This window comes from Rosa rugosa, chromosome 1 (genome assembly GCF_958449725.1).
Source record: "Rosa rugosa chromosome 1, drRosRugo1.1, whole genome shotgun sequence".
Lineage (NCBI taxonomy): Eukaryota > Viridiplantae > Streptophyta > Magnoliopsida > Rosales > Rosaceae > Rosa > Rosa rugosa.
In genome coordinates, this window is record NC_084820.1 from 60,550,963 (window position 1) to 60,573,060 (window position 22,098).

Sequence of the window (22,098 nt, forward strand, 5' to 3'; positions counted from 1 at the left end):
TTGCTGGCGACGGGGATCAAATTTAGATTGGGGCTTGTAATACGCTCATACCAACTGAACCAATCCACGTTTGTAATTTGTAAACAAAGAATTTATATGTTCAGTGGAGGGTTTGGCACGTTACCAATCAGCTTTTTTTTTTATATTATTACCAATCAGCTTTTTTCTTTTTTCTTTTTATTTTCAGTATTTTTTATAATTTTCTTTTTATGATTTAAATGATGGTCCAAATTTGGGGAAGAGTGAGCATGGTGTGGTGTACTGTGTAAGCCAAAGAATAAAGGTGGTTTGGGAATCAAAGGTACACTTTGATAGTTGCTACTCCATTACTAAAAAACGTACTGGCTTAGGTATCAGAGAGTTTTCTGCAGGTAACCCCCTCCTCCTCGAGCTGACTGTCAAACTTCGAGTCAACGCACCAAAGAAACTTCTCGATTATTGTCAGTCAACTCCCGCTTCAGTCCGCATTCATTGGTGAGTCAAAATCCTCTACGGAATTTTTCGTCACCAACAAGTGGCGCCGTCTGTGGGAAACATTTTTTCCTAAAAAGTGATGGCGGGAGCTGCACCATTGGAAATCTCATTTCTGTCACTAAGGACTGGGAGTGATGGAATATAAGCCCCGAAGTGACAAAAGTCTGGGTAACGTAGACTAGCGTTCTTTCCTTTCGTAATCATATTCTAATTTTTTTCCTTTTATATTTGAAATATATTTGTGGTCAGTGTTGTTGAAATGTATGTGTAAGGCTAGTGGCCAGAGTAAATACCCAAGGCTGGTGGCCAAGGAGAATAAAATGTTGTTGATCAGATTCAAAGGGAAATGGGGGTAATTCCATGTCTCATGCTGAAAATGAAACTTCACTTTGAGGAAAGAATCGAGGCGGCTAGGGCTCGAGGAAAGATTCAGGGCGGCCAGGGCCCGAGGAAAGTTTCGGAATGGCCAGGGCCCGAGGAAAGAATCGGGGCGGCTAGGGCCCGAGGAAAGAATCGAGGCGGCCAGACCCCGAGGAAAGAATCAGGGCGGCCAGGGCTCGAGGAAAGAATAGGAACGGCTAGGGCTCAAGGAAATATTTGAGGCAAGATTCAAAACAGCTAGAGAATGGAAATTTCCTCTTAGGATGAGTGTCCAAAGAGAAAATTTGGGGGCATTATGGGAGTGGTCAAATTCTGCTGGGCCCGCAATTAAGGCGATTAACTCCATAGTTAGCATGGCGTTAATCATGATTGAAATATGCGGCAATTATTACGACAATAACTACGCACAATGATTACGATTATAAGTGCGCAATGAATGACTATCGTAAATACGCAATGAATGACGGTAGTAAGTACGCAATGATTAACTGTTATTAGTGCAGCAATAATTGTCATCATAAGTGTGTAAATAAATGCAGCCATAAAAGCAGAAATAATGGCGGCTTGTTCTCCAAGTAAGTCATCGCCTATATAAAGGAGGCTCGACGTCCAGGTAATCCACCTTATTCTGATTCTTGCTACTCCATTACTAAAAAATGTACTGATTTAGGTATCGGAGGGTTTTCTGCAGGTAACCCCCTCCTCCTCGAGCCGACTGTCAAACTTCGAGTCAACGCACCAAGGAAGCTTCTTGATCTTTCCCAGACAGCTCCCGCTCCAGTCCGCATTCATTGGTGAGTCAAACTCCTCTACTGAATTTTTCATCACCAACACCATCTATTCCTCCCAAGTTAAAAACCTTCTTTTGCATGGTTGGTTTGTCAGGGAAGGTTGCAAGGGTTAAAAGACATTTGACCACTTATTCTACTTGTCCTATATGGCTATATATATACATGCCATACTTATCCTACTGAATCGATGCTTCATCTTCTTAGAGATTGCTCCCAGGCAAAGCGTATATGGAATAATATTATCTGCAATGACTCCATTGGTCCGCATTCATTGGTGAGTCAAACTCCTCTACTGAATTTTTCATCACCAACACCATCTATTCCTCCCAAGTTAAAAACCTTCTTTTGCATGGTTGGTTTGTCAGGGAAGGTTGCAAGGGTTAAAAGACATTTGACCACTTATTCTACTTGTCCTATATGGCTATATATATACATGCCATACTTATCCTACTGAATCGATGCTTCATCTTCTTAGAGATTGCTCCCAGGCAAAGCGTATATGGAATAATATTATCTGCAATGACTCCATTGGTAGAGCTATGCAGCTATATTGGAGGGGATGGCTGTAAGCAAATACTCACTATAATTTGATTGCTACAATGGTCTTAAATGGTATGTGTTCGATTTTCATCTTTACATGTCGGTACATCTGGAAATGGAGATGTAAGAAAGTCTTTGATGCCAACTTTTAATTCCCCTTTAATCCTATCAATGTGATTTTAGAAACGGTGTACTGCCAATGCAATAGCTACTGGTACGTTAGCTAAGAGCTTAAATGGATTAAACCCCCACTGGGATGGTTCAAGCTAAATGTTGATGGTGCCAGGAATAGAAGTGGTCAGATTTGTAGAACTCTAGGGGCTCTTGGATTTCAGGTTTTGTTGCTAATAGCTAAAATATTGGAATCTGATATATGGGGTTTATTGCTTGGGCTTAAGATGGCTATTGATAACCATTGCAACCAACTGATGGTTGAATGTGATTCTGCTATTTTGGTGGAAATGGTGAACAATGGCATTGATGATTTACATCCTTTGAAATCTATGATTGATAGATGCATGTATCTTCAAGGTAACTTCTCTGTGTGTGAAATCAAGCATGTGTACAGAGAAGTGAATATTATTGCTGATCATGACATTCTCTCCAAGGCCAGTTGGAATTCTGATTTTGGAGTTCAATCTCTGTCGCAACCTCCTCCACTTGTCATCGGTGTGTTATTGAATGACTTGTGTGACACTCATAGATTTAGAGAGGTAGCTATGACTACTTGAGCTTTGTTGTTGTTGTTGTTGTTTTTTTTTTTTTTTTTTTTTTGGGTCGGCCCTCATATATCAAAAAAAGGGCAAAAGTGCGAAAGAATTTATGGTGATTTGAAATATTGAAATTTATATTTTGAAATCGTTAAATTGCAAATTGTTTGCATTGTGTCTCACCTAATGAGTTAATCCAATGGCTCTAGTATCTGGAGTTTCAATATTTCGGAGCACTATAGAATATAAAATACTATCGAAGAGTAGAGTGGGATGTGTTGGGGAGGTGATTAATTACAAGCTTCAGATAGGTAGAGTCATTCCTTTTGCTAGCTTTGGAGTTTAGCTTTTCTTTTACGATATTGAAATTTGATGGGCGAAGTGTTCTGCAACGCTAATTTAAGCTCGAGAAAGTTTAGCTCCTAAGAGCATCTTTAGCAGACTCTCTATTTTAGCTCATTAGCTATTTTAAAGAGCATGTTTAACTTTTTATCTATTTTAGCAGCTGCACCAGACTCCTAAGAGCATCTCCAACAGAATACTTATTTCAAAAAAAATTTGAAATTTATCTAATTTTAGGCTAAGTTTGATCTCCAGCAGACTAGCTAAACAAAAAATTTAGCTTTAGCTAAAAGACCTAGCTATATTTAGCTAGAGAAAAGAGAAATTTAACTAAAAGTTAAATTTAACTTGAGATTTAGGTATTCTGCTGGAGCATAACTCAATATTCAACTAACTATATTCTAATTTTAGCTACTTTTAGCTATGAAGATAGCTATCACTGTTGGAGATGCTCTAAGTGGCTCTCTATTATAACTTTTAGCTATCTTGCTCCTAAATATAGAGAGCGAGATGAGGCTCTCTATAATTTAAAACATTCATTTTGAGTTATTTTATATAAATTATAAATACATTTAAACTATTTAATCTTCATTTAAAAAGTAATGTAAATTTAAAATTAGCTAAAATAGAGAGCACTGATACATACGTATTTCTAAAGTGGCTAGCTAAAATGACTTTTTAGCTACTTTGGCTAAAATTTGACTAAAAAATGGCTAGCATTGCTAAAGATGCTCTAATGGTACCTCCTTGAGGAAACAGAGGTTTACTGTGTCATTTTTAGGTTGTCTTCTATAGGTTGTAGCCTTGTAGGTATGTATTTCACAATTATAACAAAGTTGCTCACAAGTTTCTTATTTTAGCCTTTTAGGAGCGCAGTAGCGAAAATAGTTGGAGCGTTTTTTTATTATTTATTTTAAGCTTCTCCCTATATTTTGTCTAAGGAGCTCAAATAGAAAACTCATTGGAGATGCTCTTACCAAACAACATTAATTTTTTTTTCACTTGTATTGTGCTAAGGCTCCTGTGAGGTAGTAGGATCCTGTTTTCTTTTCTCAGGTTCAAGATATCTCAAAACTTGACTCCAATTTTTGTAGTTCCATAACCTATAGAAGAGGCCTCCATTTATGGAGCTCTGAAGTTGGAGGAGAGAAAACACTCAAACAGTACTCCACTAATGAAGAACAAGTCTAACCATGTACACTGGTACATGGATGAGGATCAGCTAACAGTAAAAGTAGTTCATAGCGATCTTGTACCTGCCATAATTGACTGGAAAGAATTGTTTATATAATACGTCAAATTAAAATTCCACCCACAACTTGGTTTTCCTTCCTTTTCTTTTTTCTAGCAGCACAATATAAGGGAAAGACATACATTCCTTTCTAAATCTTACATTTGACTTTACCATTCCTATTTATGAAACAATCATGTGGAACTATATCCTATATCCAGCCATTTTTCTCTGCTCCAATGTAGCATTTGACAGAAATGCATTTCCACTGGCTGCCTAGTCAAAATGAGAAAATAGCAACACCGTTTCCTGGCACCATGGTAGATATTTCAACTTGTAAAGCTATCCAGCATCAATATGATGCCAAATCTTCTAAAACTCCACCTACTCTTGATCGCCGAGGTTTCAAGAGGCTACTGGAAAAACCACTTCTACATTATATGCCATTGACTTTGAGTATTAGGAATGGATTCATTTACTCTTTTGTTTCCGGGGGCTTGTCCTCTGCAGAAATGTGCATAAAGCAAAAGTAAGAAATGTTTATATAAAAAAGACCTCGATGAACATGGACATAGTATTACTTCAGAATGAAAGTAGTATGAAATAATGATGTAAACACTAATGACAAATATATATGCCTGAAAAGTGATTTTCCACAAAAGAACATGCATATAGGAACAAGTAGACAATATGCAAATACCCTGTATTGTATGATAGATAAAGGTGATTCCAGCATAATGTCTCATAACTGTTTATATGCTTTTAAAAGAACTTATTGATAGCATTTCAGAGGTGAACATCCTCATATATTCATAACTAATCAGGCCCAAGGCATTCACAGAAAATCTAAAGACACTTCCAAATCTTATAAAGGGATAAACAGTAAAAAGAGAGGTAATAACTCACGTATTGCAGTAGGGTCGATATGTACAAAGAAACTTGCAGCAACAATAATGTAACAAAGAATGAGCATTATTCCTTTAAAGTAGTTGGAAGTTCCCTCCTGCAAGTTCAAATTAAATTCACATGAGTAAAAACACAAAAATAAATCTCTCTACATGAAGGAAACACCACAAACCCAAAGATTGATGGGCTTCTGTGTGTATAGTGTAATCAATGTATGTATTGTTATTGGATGTCATTTTCACAATTTATCTTTAATACTCCCCTACTGACATGAAAGTAAGAAATTCAGTGACTATAAGCTTTCAAAACTGGCCATTCATATCTCAAAGAACTTCCATGTACCCATGCTTATTTCGATCTTTCCTTACACAAGCAGCCATTTACATATAAAAGCGGCAAAGGAAAAGTGGTCAAGGGACTAACCTGTAGCATGAAAGCTACCACCAGAACGGTTATGAAAAGCGTGGCTGTCTCAAACAGTTGGAAATTCAAGTCCATAGGGACCCCCATTATCCACCCAACCATCACACAAAAGGGAATCTAGAGCAATAGCAACAACATTAGTCAACCACAACATCAGAATGTATAGGTTAGTTGCAATCCATATAAGGTTTGGTACTTACTCCAAACATAGATATCTGGGTTGATGAACCTATGGCCACTCCCAAAGTTATATCCTACATGATACATGGAGTCAAGGTCAACAACAAGAGGATGATCTGTCATATACATGATTGTATGATGATACCAATAGGACAACCACTTACAAGCTTGTCTTTCATGGCAAACATAACAGCACCTGCATGCTCTGCTGCGTTCCCAACAATTGGGAGCAAAATAACACTGATAAATGCTACAGGAATATTCAGTGCAACAGACGCACCCTGAAAAACATTATTGTCCAAAGAGCTTCCTCATTAGAAAAAAACCATATAAAAAACTAATCAAAAATATGAACTTGTCATACATCTAAAAGGACTAAAAACAATATCCAAACTCTAGTAGGATAATAATATCTTCTACAGGAAGTATTACCTCTATCGCGTTAACTAAATATTCTGAAAGGATTGAAATCCATGCAGTTAGAATAGTGAGCCAAATTATGGATTCCCACTTAGAGATTTCAGGAACCTCGTCATCATCATCACTGGCGTCACTGTGAATCTCCTCCCCCTGCTTTTATACCAAATTTTACATGATATCAGAACACATGAAGGAGACATTGCACAAATGTTTGGAGAGAGCAGAACAGCCATTTTAATTATTTCATTGCTTATCATTCTTCTGCCACTGCCAGTGAGCATAAAACCAAACCTCACTTACGTTGAGCCAATAACATATTCATTATGAGACCCAAAAAAAGAGAAAGGCATTTATTCTCATATGGTATGGTTCACTGGAAGAATGAGTTAAAAGTTGCTCAAGCAAATCATACCAGCAAGAGTCATTCTGTATCCAAAAACAATACATTCTCTAAAGCATTTGCAATGAGGAGAAGATGAATTTTATGGAATTTCCAATGGTTATGCTTTGTCCATATCCAATTTCATCCCACAGTAGAATATATAAAGTGTAGAAATTAGTAATGTAGTATATAAGGTCCTTCATCGGCGGATCCCAAAAAGAAAGAATTAAATAAATAAATGTTTCCCTTTGGAACCAACCTCGTCAACTGGGACATATAGACTCCGCTGGCTCTTCAGCTGAAAAAACAGATAGGAAGCATATGCCACAAGCATAATGCAGCTAGTAAACCTTGAAAGGGCTAGTGCAGACTTCCCAAAGTGCAACTCTGTGTGAGTAGTGTGAAGTAAAGCTGGAAGGAGAAGACCCATTACTGCCATCAACAGCAATCCCGAGTTCACAGCAGCAGTTGGCTGGGAATATAGAAAACTGTGGGTTTTAGGTCACAAAAAGGTATAGAAGATAAAGAAAACAGAATAGAAAATAAGACCAACTAAGCACAATTCCCTTTTCTCAAAGATTAACCACACTTGTCCGTAAACAAGAACATACCTTGTTGAACACTTGTGGCCTCTTAGAAAACACGAGTCCACCAGCAAAGAATGCACATCCAAGTACTAGCAACATGTTTGACAATATTGAGCCCAGTAAAGATTGTTGAACAACGCGAATCATGCCATTTCGCAAAGCATATATTGAGATTATCAATTCTGTGGCATTTCCAAAAGTGGCATTTAGAAGGCCTCCAACTGCAAAATTTCAGGAAGACATAATCAGAGCCATGGGTTTAAATTTTCAGATAAAAAAAAAAGGCTGCTAATTCTAAAGTTAGTGCTATCAAATGGCTGAAAATCATCCATTTCTAACTATTATTGAAATTAAGGAAATGTTAAAACCATACTAACAATCATACATTACTTCAACTCTGCATAATGATTTCTGTTTTCTTCGTAGGATTTCACATTTTCCATATTGAGTTGGGGATTTTTTTTTTCTTTATTTGAGTTAGGGTTTTTAATGCATAGCAAAATCCTAAGAAAATTTTTAACAGATTTTAAATTACATTATGTCAATTGCTTTTACCAATATGCAAATCGAGAAACAACACATGTGATCCAGATAGGGTATTGGCCGGATGAGCACTTGGTTATATGTTGCTACAAGAATCACAAAAATTTTGTTCTTCATACCCAGTTCAATTTTTACAGGGTTGAGAATGAAGCTTAAAAGTTTTATGAATACTTAAGGAATGTGGATTAACCAGTTGACTCCAAACTTTAAGCTTTCATAGAACGCAAAGATGGCGTGAAGGGGAAAATAAAACAGTAATATAGAGGATAGCTACACAATTACCTGTAGGTCCTGTGTAGCAAGCCAGCTGCCTGCATTAAAACCAGCCAAACTGTATTAGATACTCATTATTGCACACAGATTTCAAGGTTAGTATGTCAGGCTACAATACTATAAATAATATTGTTACTCAAATGCTGAAGCTAACTGAAAAATTTAAGGCTGTTGATGATTCCCTTCTGAATTAGATTTTTGGACCTATAATCAGCACTCACACAGCCCAGTCCTATTTTCTGAAGGAAGTCCTGAACATTTTCTTGTGAAATATAGAAATAAAGAAGAGAATGGAAGAAGTCATACTCTGTAGCATATCCTAACCGCTCGGCCAAAGGTATGATGCCCAACAAGCTTAGAAGGAAGACCCAGCCCTGGCATGCACTTAATTAATACATATACAAACATATAATCCAAAACATATATACCCAGAAACAGATTTAGGCAACTCACATGATGGCCAGTCAAAGTCTGAACTAAGATTGCTAATGGGCCAAAAGGCATGAGCAAGTTAAGTCTTGAAGAGAAAACTACAGTTCTGATGCTATGAACCACAGTATTCCTCATGACCTTGCGATTAAAGCTTCCTGAACCACTAGAATATAGAACTTTGAGGGGAGCCTCATCCGAAGATTTTTTCTCCGGAGCAGCAACTAAGCCCTGATCATCATATCCCAATATCGACTTGAGCTCCATCGATCCCATCTGAAGAACCAAAATCTTTGTAAATCATAAATTCTCACTACCAATAGCCAATGCCTAGCTCTAATGATGAATAAGAACCTGACCTCAACTTGCGAATGTAATTTAACTGTGGCTGGATCCTTAACTTTGTCAATTTCCATGGGGTGGTAACACAAAGCTATGCCAATAAATCAACAAGACTTCCATCTCCAAACACGGGCATTACTGTTTCATCACAGTCATCCACAATCAACACATACTACATATATCATGGCACAAATCAAGAATTGGATTCCAAGGACTTGATACATTTTTTATAGCCTACCAAATGGACGATACATACATATGTTCCCTTTGCCTGTTTCTAATAAAACCCATACAGATTGGAAACAAAATGAATTTCTCCACCCCAATGTAAATTCTCTACCTGATTCTAACACAACCCAGATGAAAATTGGACAACAGCATGAATTTCTCAACAACAGTATACATTCTTTACCTGATTCTACAAATCCCAGATGAAAAATTGGATAGCTGCATCAATCTGTCAACCCAAAAGTATGTTCTTCACCTGATATTAATAAAACCCAGATCAAACTTTGGATAACAGCATGATTATCAACCCCAATGAATCTAACAAGAACATGAACTAACCTTAGGCAATCAATGGAGTATATATATGTACAATATACGTGCATGTAACCCAATAAGAGTTTTTGTGGGGTTTGGTTTGGGTTACACCAGCAGATTGTCCAAAACTGAACCAAAACAGAAGAGAAAGAGTTTGATGTTTGTGTGGATAAACAGGATCTGAAATCCCTCCCAAGCTAAATAAACAATGGAGGGTTGGTTAGAAGAAGGTAGTTATCAAGTGGTTTTTTGATAAATGGGGAAAATTAAAAACAGTGTGAAAAACAAACATAGTGAATGGGTTGGATCCCCAGCCACTCGAAGACCCCGCCATTATCGCCCTAACGATTTCACAAACGCATTGCGTCGATCTATTCCTATTTTCAGACATGCGAAGCACATTGCTTTCTTTCATTAATTCAATGCTTTTCTAATGGTCGAGTGAACCTTTCCGTTTACATTCGACAAAACACGTTGGGTGTGATTTACGTAGTTGCCAACGACCGTCCCCGCGCTTTTTTTTTTTCATTAGTTACTCCAATTAGTTACAAAAGTGTGTAATTTCTCATACACAGAGATAAAACTTATGTTGAGTTCTTTTCATAGATTCATAATAACAAAAGGCAATGTATATGCCTCTATTTGATGTATTAAAAGCGTTCATTCATGTATCCAGTATCCTCTTCGGTTTGGCTAATAATTAATATTCGATCATTTAAATATTTAACAGAGATGTCTCCCTTAAAAGCTAAAGGTTTAGCATAAATGGATGAACCAACATCACCTTTTGTTGTATGATTGTATGCGTCCACATTTTTGTTCTTGTAGCTTGACTCATAACCAATTTCTTTCATTGTTTGACAATTTTATTTTTTCTTTCAAACCTATTTTATTTCCTTAAACATCTCCATCTCATCTCTTGATTGTATTTTTTATATAAATAAATAAAAAATTTGAATCACGCTACACTAGGTGTCTAGTGTTTGAATTTCAACTCCCACTAATTTGTGGCTAGCAGGTTTTAGGGGCGTTTGGGTTCGTGCACCTACAACAGGGGATTAGCTAGCATGGCTTTGTTGGAATATCCTCATAGAGTCTGTCCGAAATTGGTTGGGTGGGTGTATTACTAACTCGCTAACGTAACCGAAGTGACTTGCTACCTCACCTTGATAAGAAAAAAAAAAAAAATTGAACACGGAATTTCACTCTGATCAGTGGTGTTCACCTGGTCAGTAACTGATCAAAGAAATTATATTCAATCACTATAATGTAAACCCAACAGTGAAAAATAAAATATCTCAACTTAAAAATAATTTAATATACCCTTAAATTTACATCCAATGGTAATGAACATTATTGTCACTCAGTGACTCAGATAGATATACTACTTAGAGTCTTAAACCAATGAGATCTCAGTAAATCTCTCAATTTATAATCTATTTATTTTTTATTTAAAAAAAAATCTATTTATTTTTATGAATTATATCCAGATTTCATCTTTGGGCCAATCCACTAATCCAGCATGAAGTCCAGAACCTGCAAGCCCATACACAGTGGTTTCCTAAACCGGCCACACGATGTCGTATTACTTCCCCGTCGGTAAAGATCATTAGCGGTGAGGCGCGGTTCATTAGAGATAGCAACAGAAGCGTCGGAGACGATGGAAGAAAGCCTCTGCAAATTTCCATAACCACCGCCTCAACCTCTTCCACTCAGGTCAGTCAGTAACTCCTAACTTCCTCCTAATCTCACATTTCTCACTCGTAATTCAAATTCAAATTCAAATTCGAATCCTTCTATTCCCGTCGCATATTGCTTGGACGATAAAGCCGACGACGACGACGAAGAAAATGAGCCCTAATTCAAATAGAGAAGCAATGTTAGATGAAGAAGACTCCATGGAATTAGATAGCTTAGTGGTAGAGAAATGCCTTAGGTGTAGCGGCGATTGTGCTAGTGGAAAATTGCTAGTTTGTAGTGTGATTGGGTGCCCGATTTCTGTTCACGAGGAGTGTATGTGTTGTAAGCCTGAAATTGATGAGAAGGGAAGGTTCTACTGCCCTTACTGTGCTTACAAGAGAGCGTTGGTGCGGGAAGAGAAGCTGAGGAGGAAGGCAATGCAAGCTAAGGAGATTCTGTCCATGTTTATCGATAGCGGTAGGGTTAATTTTGCGGTGAATGATGGAGAGGGGAGTAGTGGCAATGGTGGAGGTGAAGGCACATCAGCAGGCATTGGGGCGGTTCGGGATGAGGTGACAGTAGGCAGAGGGATGGATGGTGGCGAAACTGAGGATCGGTCTTTGGAAGTAGAAGAAAATGGACACGGGGAAATGGATGAGGATGTGAGTAAGGGAAATTCGGACCAACAATGTGTGTCGGAGAGGCGTGAGTTTGATAAGAGAAATGAAGATGATGCAGTTGATGGAATTGACCGAGGAGATGGGGATAGTATAAGGGGGAATGAGGAGAATGAAGGCAAAAGTCCGGGAGAAGAACTGATGCGACCAGAGGCAATGGAGGTGCCTGCAGATGACACTGTTGTGCCTGAATCTGGTGATTTCCAGAGTGGTTCTCCTCTATTGCGTAAGAGGCGTTATAAACAAAGAGCTCAAAAGATAGTGCAGCTTCCGTATGCCGTTCCAGTAAGGATAGTGCCTTCTCCATCAACAAAATCATCTTCTTGCCAAACTGATGCTGTAGAGGAGGATGCCGAGAAGCAAAGTGAGAAAGACGCTACCTCCTATTCCTCTGAGTCTAGAAAAGTTTCAGAATCAGACCAAAATGTGGAAGGTACTATCTCCTCCAAGTCAAGAGACATTCCAGAGTCAAACCCAAATCAGAAAGCTACTACCTCCTCCAAGTCCAGAAAAAGTCCAGAGTCGAACCAAAATGAGAAAGTTACTACATCCTGCTTTGAGTCAAGAAAAGTTCCAGAATCAAACCAAAATGAGAAAGCTACCACCTCCTTGTCCTCTGAGTCAAGAGAAATTCCAGAGCCAAACCAAAATGAGAAAGCTACTACCGCCTTCTCCAAGTCAAGAAAAGATCCAGACTCGAACCAAAATGAGAAAACTACTACCTCCTCCACTGAACCGATAAAAGTTCTGGAATCTGGAAGGTGATCATGAGTTATATTATCAGTTCTATTTATTCATTTTTAGTCTAAATATTAAGTTTTATATGTTTCCTATGTTAATGCAAATAGTTCTTACAGTCATTTAAAATCCCATAGAATTACCAGTTGAAAATCAATTATGTCTCCTTATATGCAGTGAAGAATTGTTATTTCATAATGCCAAGCGGAGGAAAATTAAGTGGACAGCTGAAGAGTTGAAAATGCTAAAGGTATATGTTTGTGATCACAGCCTTCCTGCCTCTCTGGAATAGATGTCATCTTTTGAAATAGTATCAGTTGAGCCTGCCTAAACCCATGCCAAGAGTACCATTGATGCATGAACCATTCCACTTATATAACTCATTAAATCCCCTTTTCTTTTGGGTTCAGTTAGAAACTTATATCTGTTGTCTCTTAAGAAGGAAAAATGTATTATGAGAAACATTTTTTTTTTTTTCAGATGCTGGAAATATTGACATGTCATGTAGTTCATGGCATGCACTTTATGCAATGTAGAGCAAACCACAACTCTCAACCACCTTATGTTTTTTGTGGTTTCAATGTTAAAAGTGTGGCATAGGGTGGGTTATTAATCGGTATCTTAATGGACTTTCTATTGATAGGGGAAAAAAATTCAAAAACTTAAGAAGCATATCAATAGAAGTAATATGAATCACCGGGAGTTTTTAAATCTTCATATTATATTTATCCTGTAGTTATCAGTCACATATGCTACGTTCTCTTTTTTAATTCCAATTTTGGAAAGTTCTCGGATTTTGTTCTTTCAGAAGATTTGCCTGGACAGGTCATAACAAAGTTAAAGATATTGCTGGTCAGGGAATGGTTAATGCTACATGTCTGAAATTCAGCTTAGATCTGGGTAGACTAGGGACAGTGTCTCTTTCTGATTTGGTCCAGTAGTTGGAATCTAACTTGATATTCTTATGCTCCAGGATGGAGTACGACTATTTTCAGCCCAAGTAAACAAAAATCTTCCCTGGAGGAAAATTTTGGAACTTGGTAAGGCTGTTTTCCACGAGACTCGGACTCCAGATAATCTCAAGGATAAATGGAAGCTCCTAAGCAGAGAAGCAGCTAAAAAAAACAAACTTGATCACTTGGACTCCAAGTGAAAAGGTAATTTCGGTAACGCGTTATTTATTCTGTGGTCTTTAAAAGAAACTATGTCAGTGAACCTATGCATTAATATTTATGTAAAGTTTTAAGTTTTGACTATTATATAGGAAAACTTTAATATAGCTGAGAATATTGTAGCTAGTCTCTCTGTTTGAACTTTGAACTATATGCTCAAATACGTTTGTTTGCCAATTGGATAACTGAACATGAACTTTCTTGCCTAACAACCATCGTGATGATATCATGTACAGTTGTGTGCTGGAAATAAAATAACTTAAGTGCTTATTGCCTAATGGCGCTAAAGGATATTGAGCAGCATGTTTTTCTATGATATGCTCTTTGTGACATGTGAGGTGTTAAACCTTGTAACAAGTGGTATTAAAATCTAACATCTTTCTGATAATCTGCAAGAGAGTTTGGGAGAGAAAAGCAACCCTTAATGTATGTCATAGGAGCAAGTCAAAAGCTTTGCATTTTAACTGAGTTAGAATTATCTTCAGAGGATAGGTTGTTGGGAGTGGAAAAGAAAAAGAAAACATTTTGATACTGATATTAGGAATTTGGGAAGTGGTGTATTGGAGTTAATCTGCATCTACTGCTTCACTTAAATTGAATTATGAATGCCTGAACCATTCACTTTCCATTGATTGATAGCTAGGATTGATCATGTAAATCGCCCGAGTTTAAGAGAGCCCTGCATTAAGATTGATATATATCAGAAATTTTTATATGTAATGACTGAATAAAGTCACAAGCACAAGCTGAGCCTGTTTCCTTGTCTTGTCCAATTCTTTTGCAATATGAATAGCTGTCTGTGGAGCTATTCAAATTTTGGTTTCAAGTCTGCTGTCACTGAAAAAATCAACTGGAAGCATATTTAATGTACTGTGGCACAATATGTCGAAAAAAAAAAGTGGAAGAAAAGTGATAGTAGTTTGTCATTTTTAGTATCTTGCATCATGCTGACCTTTGTCTTTGTTATTTCTAATTTTGAGATGGTAGTAGTCTATAACACTATTCCTCATTGTTCAGGAGGCAAGCATTGTTATGAAGCTATAGAAACTTCATAGAGGAAGGAGCTTCAGCCTGCGCACCATTTCTGGAGTTTGTAAAAAGGATGCTATATGTGGGAACAGCTTATTGTTGTGGGTCAAATTTAGTAAATACGGACATGGTTGTTAGATCAAGAGAAAGTATGGTGTCAGTTTTTCTTTTGCTATACAGAATTTTAATTTTTCCAATAGAAGGCAACCTCTGAATTCACTTTCCTTGTTGGCACATTTCAGCACTTTTAAATTGCCATATGATTGTTATTTACCAACCAAAATTCTAATGTAAACCCAGCCAACTCGAAGTGAACCCCTTATGAAGGCACAAGATGATTAGCAAAGAGGGAATCAATAAAGCATGGTACAGCTGCTTGAGTTCTCATATTAAATAATGACACTTTATTTCAGATAGAAATAGAACATCTACAAGAGCAAATATTTGAGGTCTCTTCCTCTAATTACATTGTAGTACCCTGAAATATACATTGCATGATCAGAAGACAGAACCCTCAAAGTAGACTTGCTAAGTTTGCTTTGGCTGCAGAGAGCATCATTGTTCTATCAGCGTGGTGGTAAAGAAGAGCCTTCGTGGTCAGCAAAATTTAAACAGGTGGAAAAGCGGAGCTCAGATTACAGTTCCACTAGGAATCAAGGCATCCTTGATCACTGTGACAATCCCGCTTTTGATGAAATATCCATCTGTTTCTCTTGCAGCTTCTTGCACACTGTCACTGTTGACAATCTGTAATTTACATTGTCAATATACAATTTCAGTAAGAGAGAATGCATAACGTCTAAGCGGCGGCAAAGACAAAGAACGAAGTCAAAATCTCAAGGGAAAAACTCAACACGAATGTCTTACATGCATTGCATACAAAGTAATAAGCTGGAAATAGGATGCTAGAACAGGATTATTTTTTGGGTTTAGGGTTTCAAATAGACACTAATTTGCAGCAAATTCCCTTCTTCTTTTTTAATGTTTCTCAGTGATAACTCTCATTTCGTTATATTTCTTTGTGAGCATTAAACTTTGATGACTGAAAAAGCATCACCAAGAAGGCATAAGCTCTTGATGGATTTTCTATTCCATTTTGGAAAGATGTACGAGCAAAACTGAGACTCAAGATTAATTAATAATTCTAACCTTCACATTGTCCCCAATTCGAGCATTCTTGTCAATTATAGCTCTCTTAATGTGAGAATTCTTTCCGATACCAATTGGAACACTGCCTCTTCCAGCCAGAAACCTCCTGTCAGCATCCGTCTGGCCAGTCATAATTAATGCATCAGTTATCCATTCAACCCACATATATGTTAAGCTGTGGAAATCCCCAGATTTCTAAGGAAATTCCACTCATTTGTAAAAGACATATGATGTTTCTTCTTTTTAATCATGCATTCTACTTAAATGGAGTGGGTTACACATTACATCTACAACAGGTTTTACCTCATAGTAGTCTGCCCCCATCAGTAATGTGTCTTCAATAACAGCACCTTCTGATATGCAAGAACGAAGCCCAACGACAGAATGGTGAATTTTACAGTTCTGCATTAAGCAAAACATAAAAAGAGGTGTGTTAAATTAGCATAGCTGGAATAATGTATTGATCTGCATCACATTCTTAATGATAGGATATAGATGTGGATTTCTTTGACATGAAAGAGAACAAGGGCCAATTACATTGACATACAAGTTAGCAAAATGCTGACTTTTGCAACCAAGAACTTACCTTTATCACACAACCTTCGCCAATAACACTATCTGTGACATCAGCATCAAGCATTTTGGATGGGGGCAAATACCGAGGTTGGGTGTAGATCGGGGATGAACGATCGTAGAAGCTACAATGTGAAGTTCAGAATTAGGCAGGCATATAAAACCAAGATTAAATTGTTAGAAATAAGAAGGCAGAACTTGGTAAAAGGTACCTGAAATCTGGAATTGGCTTTTTAGTTATCCCCAGATTAGCATTATAGAAAGCCTCAATGGTACCAATGTCTTCCCAGTAGCCATCATACAGATAAGCTTGAACCTGTCACCATCAAAACAATTAGTAATCTGAGAGGGCTGGAATTCTATAGATCAAGAAGCACGAAAAAAATTATGGCAACACTGGGAAACCTTTAATAAGCCATAGTGAATCAGTGCACTAATGCTTCAATAGAAAGAAAGGCATTTTATTATTTGGTAAACTAGAAACAGAGATATATGAAACCAAGTCATATTAGACTCTTTCTATGGTAACTGAAAGCTATTGTAATTGATAGGAAGGTAGGAATTACAAAACAAATATCTGTGAAACAAAAACTTACCCTCAACCCAATGGAGGTTGCACCAGGAATGACTTCACTCCCAAAATCATTTGCTCCAGGAAACTTCTCTCGAAGCAGATCTAACATCACATTTTTGCTCACAACATATATACCCATACTGGCGATGTAAGGCATCTCTTTAGCTCTCTCATCATCAAGACCCAATATGGTTGTATCTACCTACAATAAAAACAAAAACAAAAACAAGATATTTTGCTATCAATGACACGGCCAAAACCACATGGGATCCTGCTCACAAATAAACAAATAATTAATGCGTAATTAAATGTAAACAATCTGCAAGTGGGTGTTTTACCTTCATAGCTTTGAGTTGCTCCCCTTTAGGCTTCTCAGCAAACTCAATAATGCGACCCTCATCATCAATCTTCATCAAACCGAAGGCAGTAGCACGCTTCTCATCCATGGGGAGAGCAGCCACAGTGATATCTGCATCAGTTTCTCTATGAGCCTGAATGAACTTCTCATAGTCCATCCGATACAAATGGTCCCCGGCAAGAACCAAAAACTCCAACACATTGTGTTCTTCAAACAACCACAAATACTGCCTCACAGCATCTGCAGTACCCTGTAAACCACAAAAACAAACCAATCACAACTCAAAACAACAATCAAAACCAAATCGCCGACAGCGTAAAATCAAAACACAATCAATACAATCACCTGGAACCAATTGGGATTCTCGGGACTCTGCTGCGCCGCAAGCACTTCAACAAAGCCTTCATTTTTGTACCCTCCCATGTTGCTGGCGTAAGCCCGAGACAGATGGCGATTAAGAGAAGCGGAATTGAACTGTGTGAGGACGTAGATCTTGGAAACGTTGCTGTTGAGGCAATTGCTGACGGGAATATCAATCAGCCTGTAATTCGCTCCCAATGGAACAGCAGGCTTCGCACGCTTCTTTGTCAACGGGTAAAGCCTCGTCCCGGCTCCACCTCCCAGTATAATCCCCAACACACTCTACACAAAATCACAACAAGAAAACATTCAATCAAAAACAAGGCATTTCGCCAATGAAAAAACAGAGAAATGAACAACAAACTACTCACTCTGCTCGCATCGGGATCAAGACACGTCTGGGAGTTCTTGGAATCCGAAACGGCCTTGGGAGACACAACCAATGGCGCCCTTTGAGTGTTGTTGGGGGAAGTCCTCAAAGACGTCGTCGGGATTTTGGCCCCGGAGAGATGAGAGCCGCTGAACGAGAGCCCTCTCGGCGCGGAGGCCGGATTCGTCTTCTGGGTTTGATTCGAAGCATTGGCATACGTGGATGACCGGAGAGTGAGAACCCCGTTCGCTGCCATTGTTGATGAGGAAGCCATTGGAGGAGGAACGTAGAACAAGTATTTTTGCAGAGTGGGAGAGAGGAGTGTTTGTTTTGAGTGTGGGAGGAAAGTGGCAAATATCTCAGGCTATGATAGGGAGTTTTGGACAACGACTGCCCTCGGGAGGTGAAAGTGCGATTCGAACGTGAACGGTAGAGAGGAGGGGTATTTTGGACAATTTGGTAATGAAAAGTGATTAGCCAAGTAATTAATAGAAATAATAAAACGGAGTGGAAGGAGAGCCAAAAAATGATATCGCAAATCCCGAGTGGTTTAGTAAGTGGATGGCATTTCACGTCAAGAGGGGAGAGGTGGGTTGGATTGGTCACGTGTGACATGTGGCATGTGCGGTGTTGTCTTAGATTTTGTGTAACAAAGTCATGACTTTGCTTTAACTCCGTCGCTTGTTTCTTTCTTTCCTTTTTCTATATTGAAGCATATTCTTCTAGAGTTTATAATATAAATTTAGGGGAGGCCAGTCCTTGCGTGACAAGAAGACAGAGGATACTCCAAGTTTAGGACTCTAGGACAATTATTAATCATATCATGTACGATTCCAGTAAAATCTCTCATGATGAGAAATATGTTGAATATGCGAAGATGATCGGGTCAGTTTGGCGTTAGATGCGTCAACGATTTTCATCCGTTGATGTAGCTCTCAAATGTTGCATTCAATTATAATTATACATATGAATGTGATTTATTGATCAATTTCTTTTCATCAAATTTTTTTTCAATCATTACTATAAGAGTGGTTGACGGGCATGTTCAACGGTTGATAATCGTTCTCACATGTGAGCAATATGAGCTACATAAATACCAGAAATACACAATTCAGGGCCGGACAGAAGCCTCCAGATAATATCAACTTTCATCAAAAAGGAAACCAATCAATTTATGAAAAGTTTTTATGCATGGAATGATTGTATCACATCAGTTCTTGTATGATCCTTTTGTCAAGGAATAATTCAGATGATAGTGCAATGCAAGTAGGAAAATAGAGGAAAAGGGAGGTAAATCATTTCAGACTAAAAAGTTGTAGCTGTAGACTGTAGTGACAAGATATCATGCAAAACCAACCAATTGCAGTTCCCCCAACTCTAAACACAGAAAAAGGGCGTTCATGACCAGACCAATGTTAAAAAGACTACAGGATATAGACAAGGTGACGCTACTTTATATCAGAATGATTGTAGAATCAGCTTTGGCCACAAAAAGCTACAATTGTTACCGATTTAGTTACCTCAGTGCAACCCCTATTTCTAAGACAGTGGACTTCACTAACCAAACCAAAGGGACGAAATAACAAAAAGAAAAGCCAAAAGTAGATTATGGCAAAAAGCATTTTTCATTATCTCCATGCTCAGTTCACAAACTGAGAATCTGCATAAAGTCATTGTCCACTCAATGGTTCAAGCCGTAAGTGACACAAATGACTCCGAATTAACCATACAATGCACGCCATGGCTCCTGTTCATCCTTCGATTTTTTAGTTGGCTTCCATGTGATTTTGCCTCTTGAGAAGTTTACCTTACAAGTGTTTGCCAAAAGTTCCCCAATTTCATAAAGTATCTGGACAAGGGACCACATAGAATTAGATGATAAAGATCAATCCAGAAAATTTGGTCTATAAAATGTAGAACAGAACCAGAAAAAAGAACAGAGGATGAACAAGACTAAAAGCCATTTACTGTGCACAACAGAACTTAACAAATACTTGGCATATAACTCAAGCAAGTTCATGGAAAGAAAGATAATATTCTATCATGGCCTCTAAATATAACTTGAATTTTCCCATATCACACCACAATTTTGAAGTGAACTGAATTTGAGAGTTGCATTAGCTAAAAAGTAAATCAAAAAATGGTTACCTCAAGCTCTTCTTTATCAGAAATTCGCTGACCCCTTTGCCCTATAAGAACAAGAGTTGGCAAATTCAGGACACGGACCAACTGAAGAAGGCAGGCTAGAGGTTCATGATGAATCTGTAATGACGGTGGTGCTTTCTGGGTTCTGGCAATGATGGCCTTGCTTATGTCTGTTTCTGGACCTATCTGTATACCATAAAGTGAACCTTTGCTGTCAAACTTTGTTGCAGATTTACTGTCCCATTTAAGCTTGGATGATGCAACGAAAAAGGGGGCAACAATGGTGGGCATTGAGGATGATTTTTGTCCTGCTAGTTGAGCCAGAACTTCATTAAAAGCACATGCTAGTATCGGTGATTCATAATATTCCATAAGCAACACTGACACCTGAAAACAAAGAATTACAGAAAAAGTTATAATAAATGTTCTCTAAAATCTGTAATCGCTAAGATACATAAGAATATAGATAGTTGTTCAACTCCGACCTAAGAGGTTAATCTTTTGAAAAGAGTGACAAACCAACAAATTTCATCATGGTGTCAGCATTAGAGGCTAAGAGCACTTAGCTCACAGATTAACAACTAAACCTTCATAGATAGTGGCAAAACTATAAACTTTATCAGATACTGTAATAATCAATCAACAATAAGGTACCTGCCCCTGTAGTTATGGCAGGACTTACTTCTGAAATATCAGATAAGAAGGGAACAAGATTTGCAGACAGTCACTACTGGGTTCCTACCTCTTGGAGCTTAATATATGGAACATATATGCTTTCTTTGAAAAACAATGCCGGCAATTGAAGCCCTCTACATCTTACAGAGCATTCTTACTTGTAAAATCAAAATAGATTTCATATGCTAAAGGGTTTTCATCATTCCGAAACAGATACATTCTAACCCAAATTGGCTAATTTCTCTTCCCCCATGCTCACTACAACACATTCTCTGAAAAACTGCACGACCCCATTTCTCAATGCCTAAAACCCAACATAAAAAATACACAAACACATACAAGAACATCAATTTGAAACCCTAATTTGACTGAAATAAAAATAGGGATTACAAGAAAGAAACCTCATATTGACCGTGCTGATCAAGAAAGTGACGAACTTTTCCAGAAGCTTTGCAATTTCGGATCCCATAGCGCTCCAGCGAAAGCTCGAAGCTTTCCTCTCTGCAACAAGATTACAAACCCTAAATTGAGTGATTCATACAGAAATTAGAATTAGAATTGAAGCTTGGAGAAGAAGAGAGCTTACGTGACGGAAGCAGTTGGGTTAGGGTGGAATGCGTCGGAGATGGCTTGGCCGAAGCCCTCTGGGTCTCTCAACAGAAGCACTACCTTTGGACCTACCTCCATTTCCTTTCTCTCTCTGCTCTTCCTTCAAACCAAACGCGGCGGTTCATCTCTATTTATATACCGGTCCATTTTATTTTCTTTTTCATTAATCCTTCCTATTTTATTCTTATTATTATGCATTTTTTCTTTTGCTAATTTTTTTTGTTTTGAATAATGCTAGATTAACCTCTTTTTTGGGTATCACCTGTATTTCACCATATCTAGTAGCTGATGTGGCACAGTCACGTTATTTAATGAGATTCTGTGATAAGTTAGACTTTCTGCTACATCAGCTGTCACATAATGTGGGATGCAGTTGGTACCTTAAAATGTGGTTCATCTAGCATTACTTTTTATTTCTTTAGGAGATTTATTATGGTTGAATATTCTGATTAGAAGATGAGAAATATGTTCATTTGGTGTAATGACATAAGT

General features: G+C 37.9%; 4 protein-coding genes across 4 annotated transcripts; 1 reads left to right on the top strand and 3 right to left on the bottom strand.

Moving 5' to 3' along the window:
• Positions 1-4,503: 4,503 nt before the first annotated feature.
• On the bottom strand, positions 4,504-9,919 carry LOC133725842 (vacuolar cation/proton exchanger 3-like). Its single transcript, XM_062153229.1, has 14 exons — positions 9,522-9,919; positions 9,367-9,438; positions 8,972-9,092; positions 8,637-8,888; positions 8,490-8,557; positions 8,193-8,221; positions 7,392-7,588; positions 7,040-7,252; positions 6,411-6,551; positions 6,143-6,259; positions 5,999-6,052; positions 5,799-5,915; positions 5,376-5,472; positions 4,504-4,973 (listed from the first exon to the last, which is right to left on the bottom strand). Exons 3-14 carry the CDS (start codon positions 9,026-9,028, stop codon positions 4,945-4,947), a joined length of 1,371 nt encoding a protein of 456 aa, XP_062009213.1. The 5' UTR covers positions 9,029-9,092; positions 9,367-9,438; positions 9,522-9,919; the 3' UTR covers positions 4,504-4,944.
• Positions 9,920-11,032: 1,113 nt separating this feature from the next.
• LOC133725845 (peptidyl-prolyl cis-trans isomerase CYP63) lies at positions 11,033-15,017 on the top strand. The gene is made up of 5 exons (XM_062153231.1): positions 11,033-11,213; positions 11,327-12,615; positions 12,770-12,842; positions 13,566-13,749; positions 14,782-15,017. Exons 2-4 carry the CDS (start codon positions 11,348-11,350, stop codon positions 13,743-13,745), a joined length of 1,521 nt encoding a protein of 506 aa, XP_062009215.1. The 5' UTR covers positions 11,033-11,213; positions 11,327-11,347; the 3' UTR covers positions 13,746-13,749; positions 14,782-15,017.
• A 152-nt stretch (positions 15,018-15,169) lies between these two features.
• On the bottom strand, positions 15,170-18,536 carry LOC133725844 (glucose-1-phosphate adenylyltransferase small subunit, chloroplastic/amyloplastic). The gene is made up of 9 exons (XM_062153230.1): positions 18,179-18,536; positions 17,793-18,089; positions 17,428-17,697; positions 17,112-17,291; positions 16,728-16,831; positions 16,529-16,640; positions 16,246-16,344; positions 15,943-16,062; positions 15,170-15,540 (listed from the first exon to the last, which is right to left on the bottom strand). Exons 1-9 carry the CDS (start codon positions 18,449-18,451, stop codon positions 15,424-15,426), a joined length of 1,572 nt encoding a protein of 523 aa, XP_062009214.1. The 5' UTR covers positions 18,452-18,536; the 3' UTR covers positions 15,170-15,423.
• Positions 18,537-19,611: 1,075 nt separating this feature from the next.
• Positions 19,612-21,742, bottom strand: LOC133743545 (uncharacterized). The gene is made up of 4 exons (XM_062171523.1): positions 21,584-21,742; positions 21,399-21,498; positions 20,326-20,709; positions 19,612-20,026 (listed from the first exon to the last, which is right to left on the bottom strand). Exons 1-4 carry the CDS (start codon positions 21,682-21,684, stop codon positions 19,898-19,900), a joined length of 714 nt encoding a protein of 237 aa, XP_062027507.1. The 5' UTR covers positions 21,685-21,742; the 3' UTR covers positions 19,612-19,897.
• Between the last annotated feature and the right edge of the window lie 356 nt (positions 21,743-22,098).

Coding starts and splice junctions, on each gene's coding strand:
- LOC133725845 (XM_062153231.1), top strand. CDS start 11,348: ATGAGCCCTAATTCAAATAGAGAAGCAATGTTAGATGAAGAAGACTCC. Junction 12,616..12,769: donor AAAGTTCTGGAATCTGGAAG/GTGATCATGAGT, acceptor CCTTATATGCAG/TGAAGAATTGTTATTTCATA. Junction 12,843..13,565: donor AAGAGTTGAAAATGCTAAAG/GTATATGTTTGT, acceptor CTTATGCTCCAG/GATGGAGTACGACTATTTTC.
- LOC133725844 (XM_062153230.1), bottom strand. CDS start 18,451: ATGGCTTCCTCATCAACAATGGCAGCGAACGGGGTTCTCACTCTCCGG. Junction 16,832..17,111: donor CAACCTCCATTGGGTTGAGG/GTAAGTTTTTGT, acceptor TGATGGTGACAG/GTTCAAGCTTATCTGTATGA. Junction 16,063..16,245: donor TGGGGGCAGACTACTATGAG/GTAAAACCTGTT, acceptor ATGACTGGCCAG/ACGGATGCTGACAGGAGGTT.
- LOC133743545 (XM_062171523.1), bottom strand. CDS start 21,684: ATGGAGGTAGGTCCAAAGGTAGTGCTTCTGTTGAGAGACCCAGAGGGC. Junction 20,710..21,398: donor ATCAGCACGGTCAATATGAG/GTTTCTTTCTTG, acceptor CTTTGTTTTCAG/GTGTCAGTGTTGCTTATGGA. Junction 20,027..20,325: donor CTGATAAAGAAGAGCTTGAG/GTAACCATTTTT, acceptor TCCCTTGTCCAG/ATACTTTATGAAATTGGGGA.
- LOC133725842 (XM_062153229.1), bottom strand. CDS start 9,028: ATGGAAATTGACAAAGTTAAGGATCCAGCCACAGTTAAATTACATTCG. Junction 8,889..8,971: donor AATTACATTCGCAAGTTGAG/GTCAGGTTCTTA, acceptor TTGGTTCTTCAG/ATGGGATCGATGGAGCTCAA. Junction 8,222..8,489: donor CGGTTAGGATATGCTACAGA/GTATGACTTCTT, acceptor GTTTTAATGCAG/GCAGCTGGCTTGCTACACAG.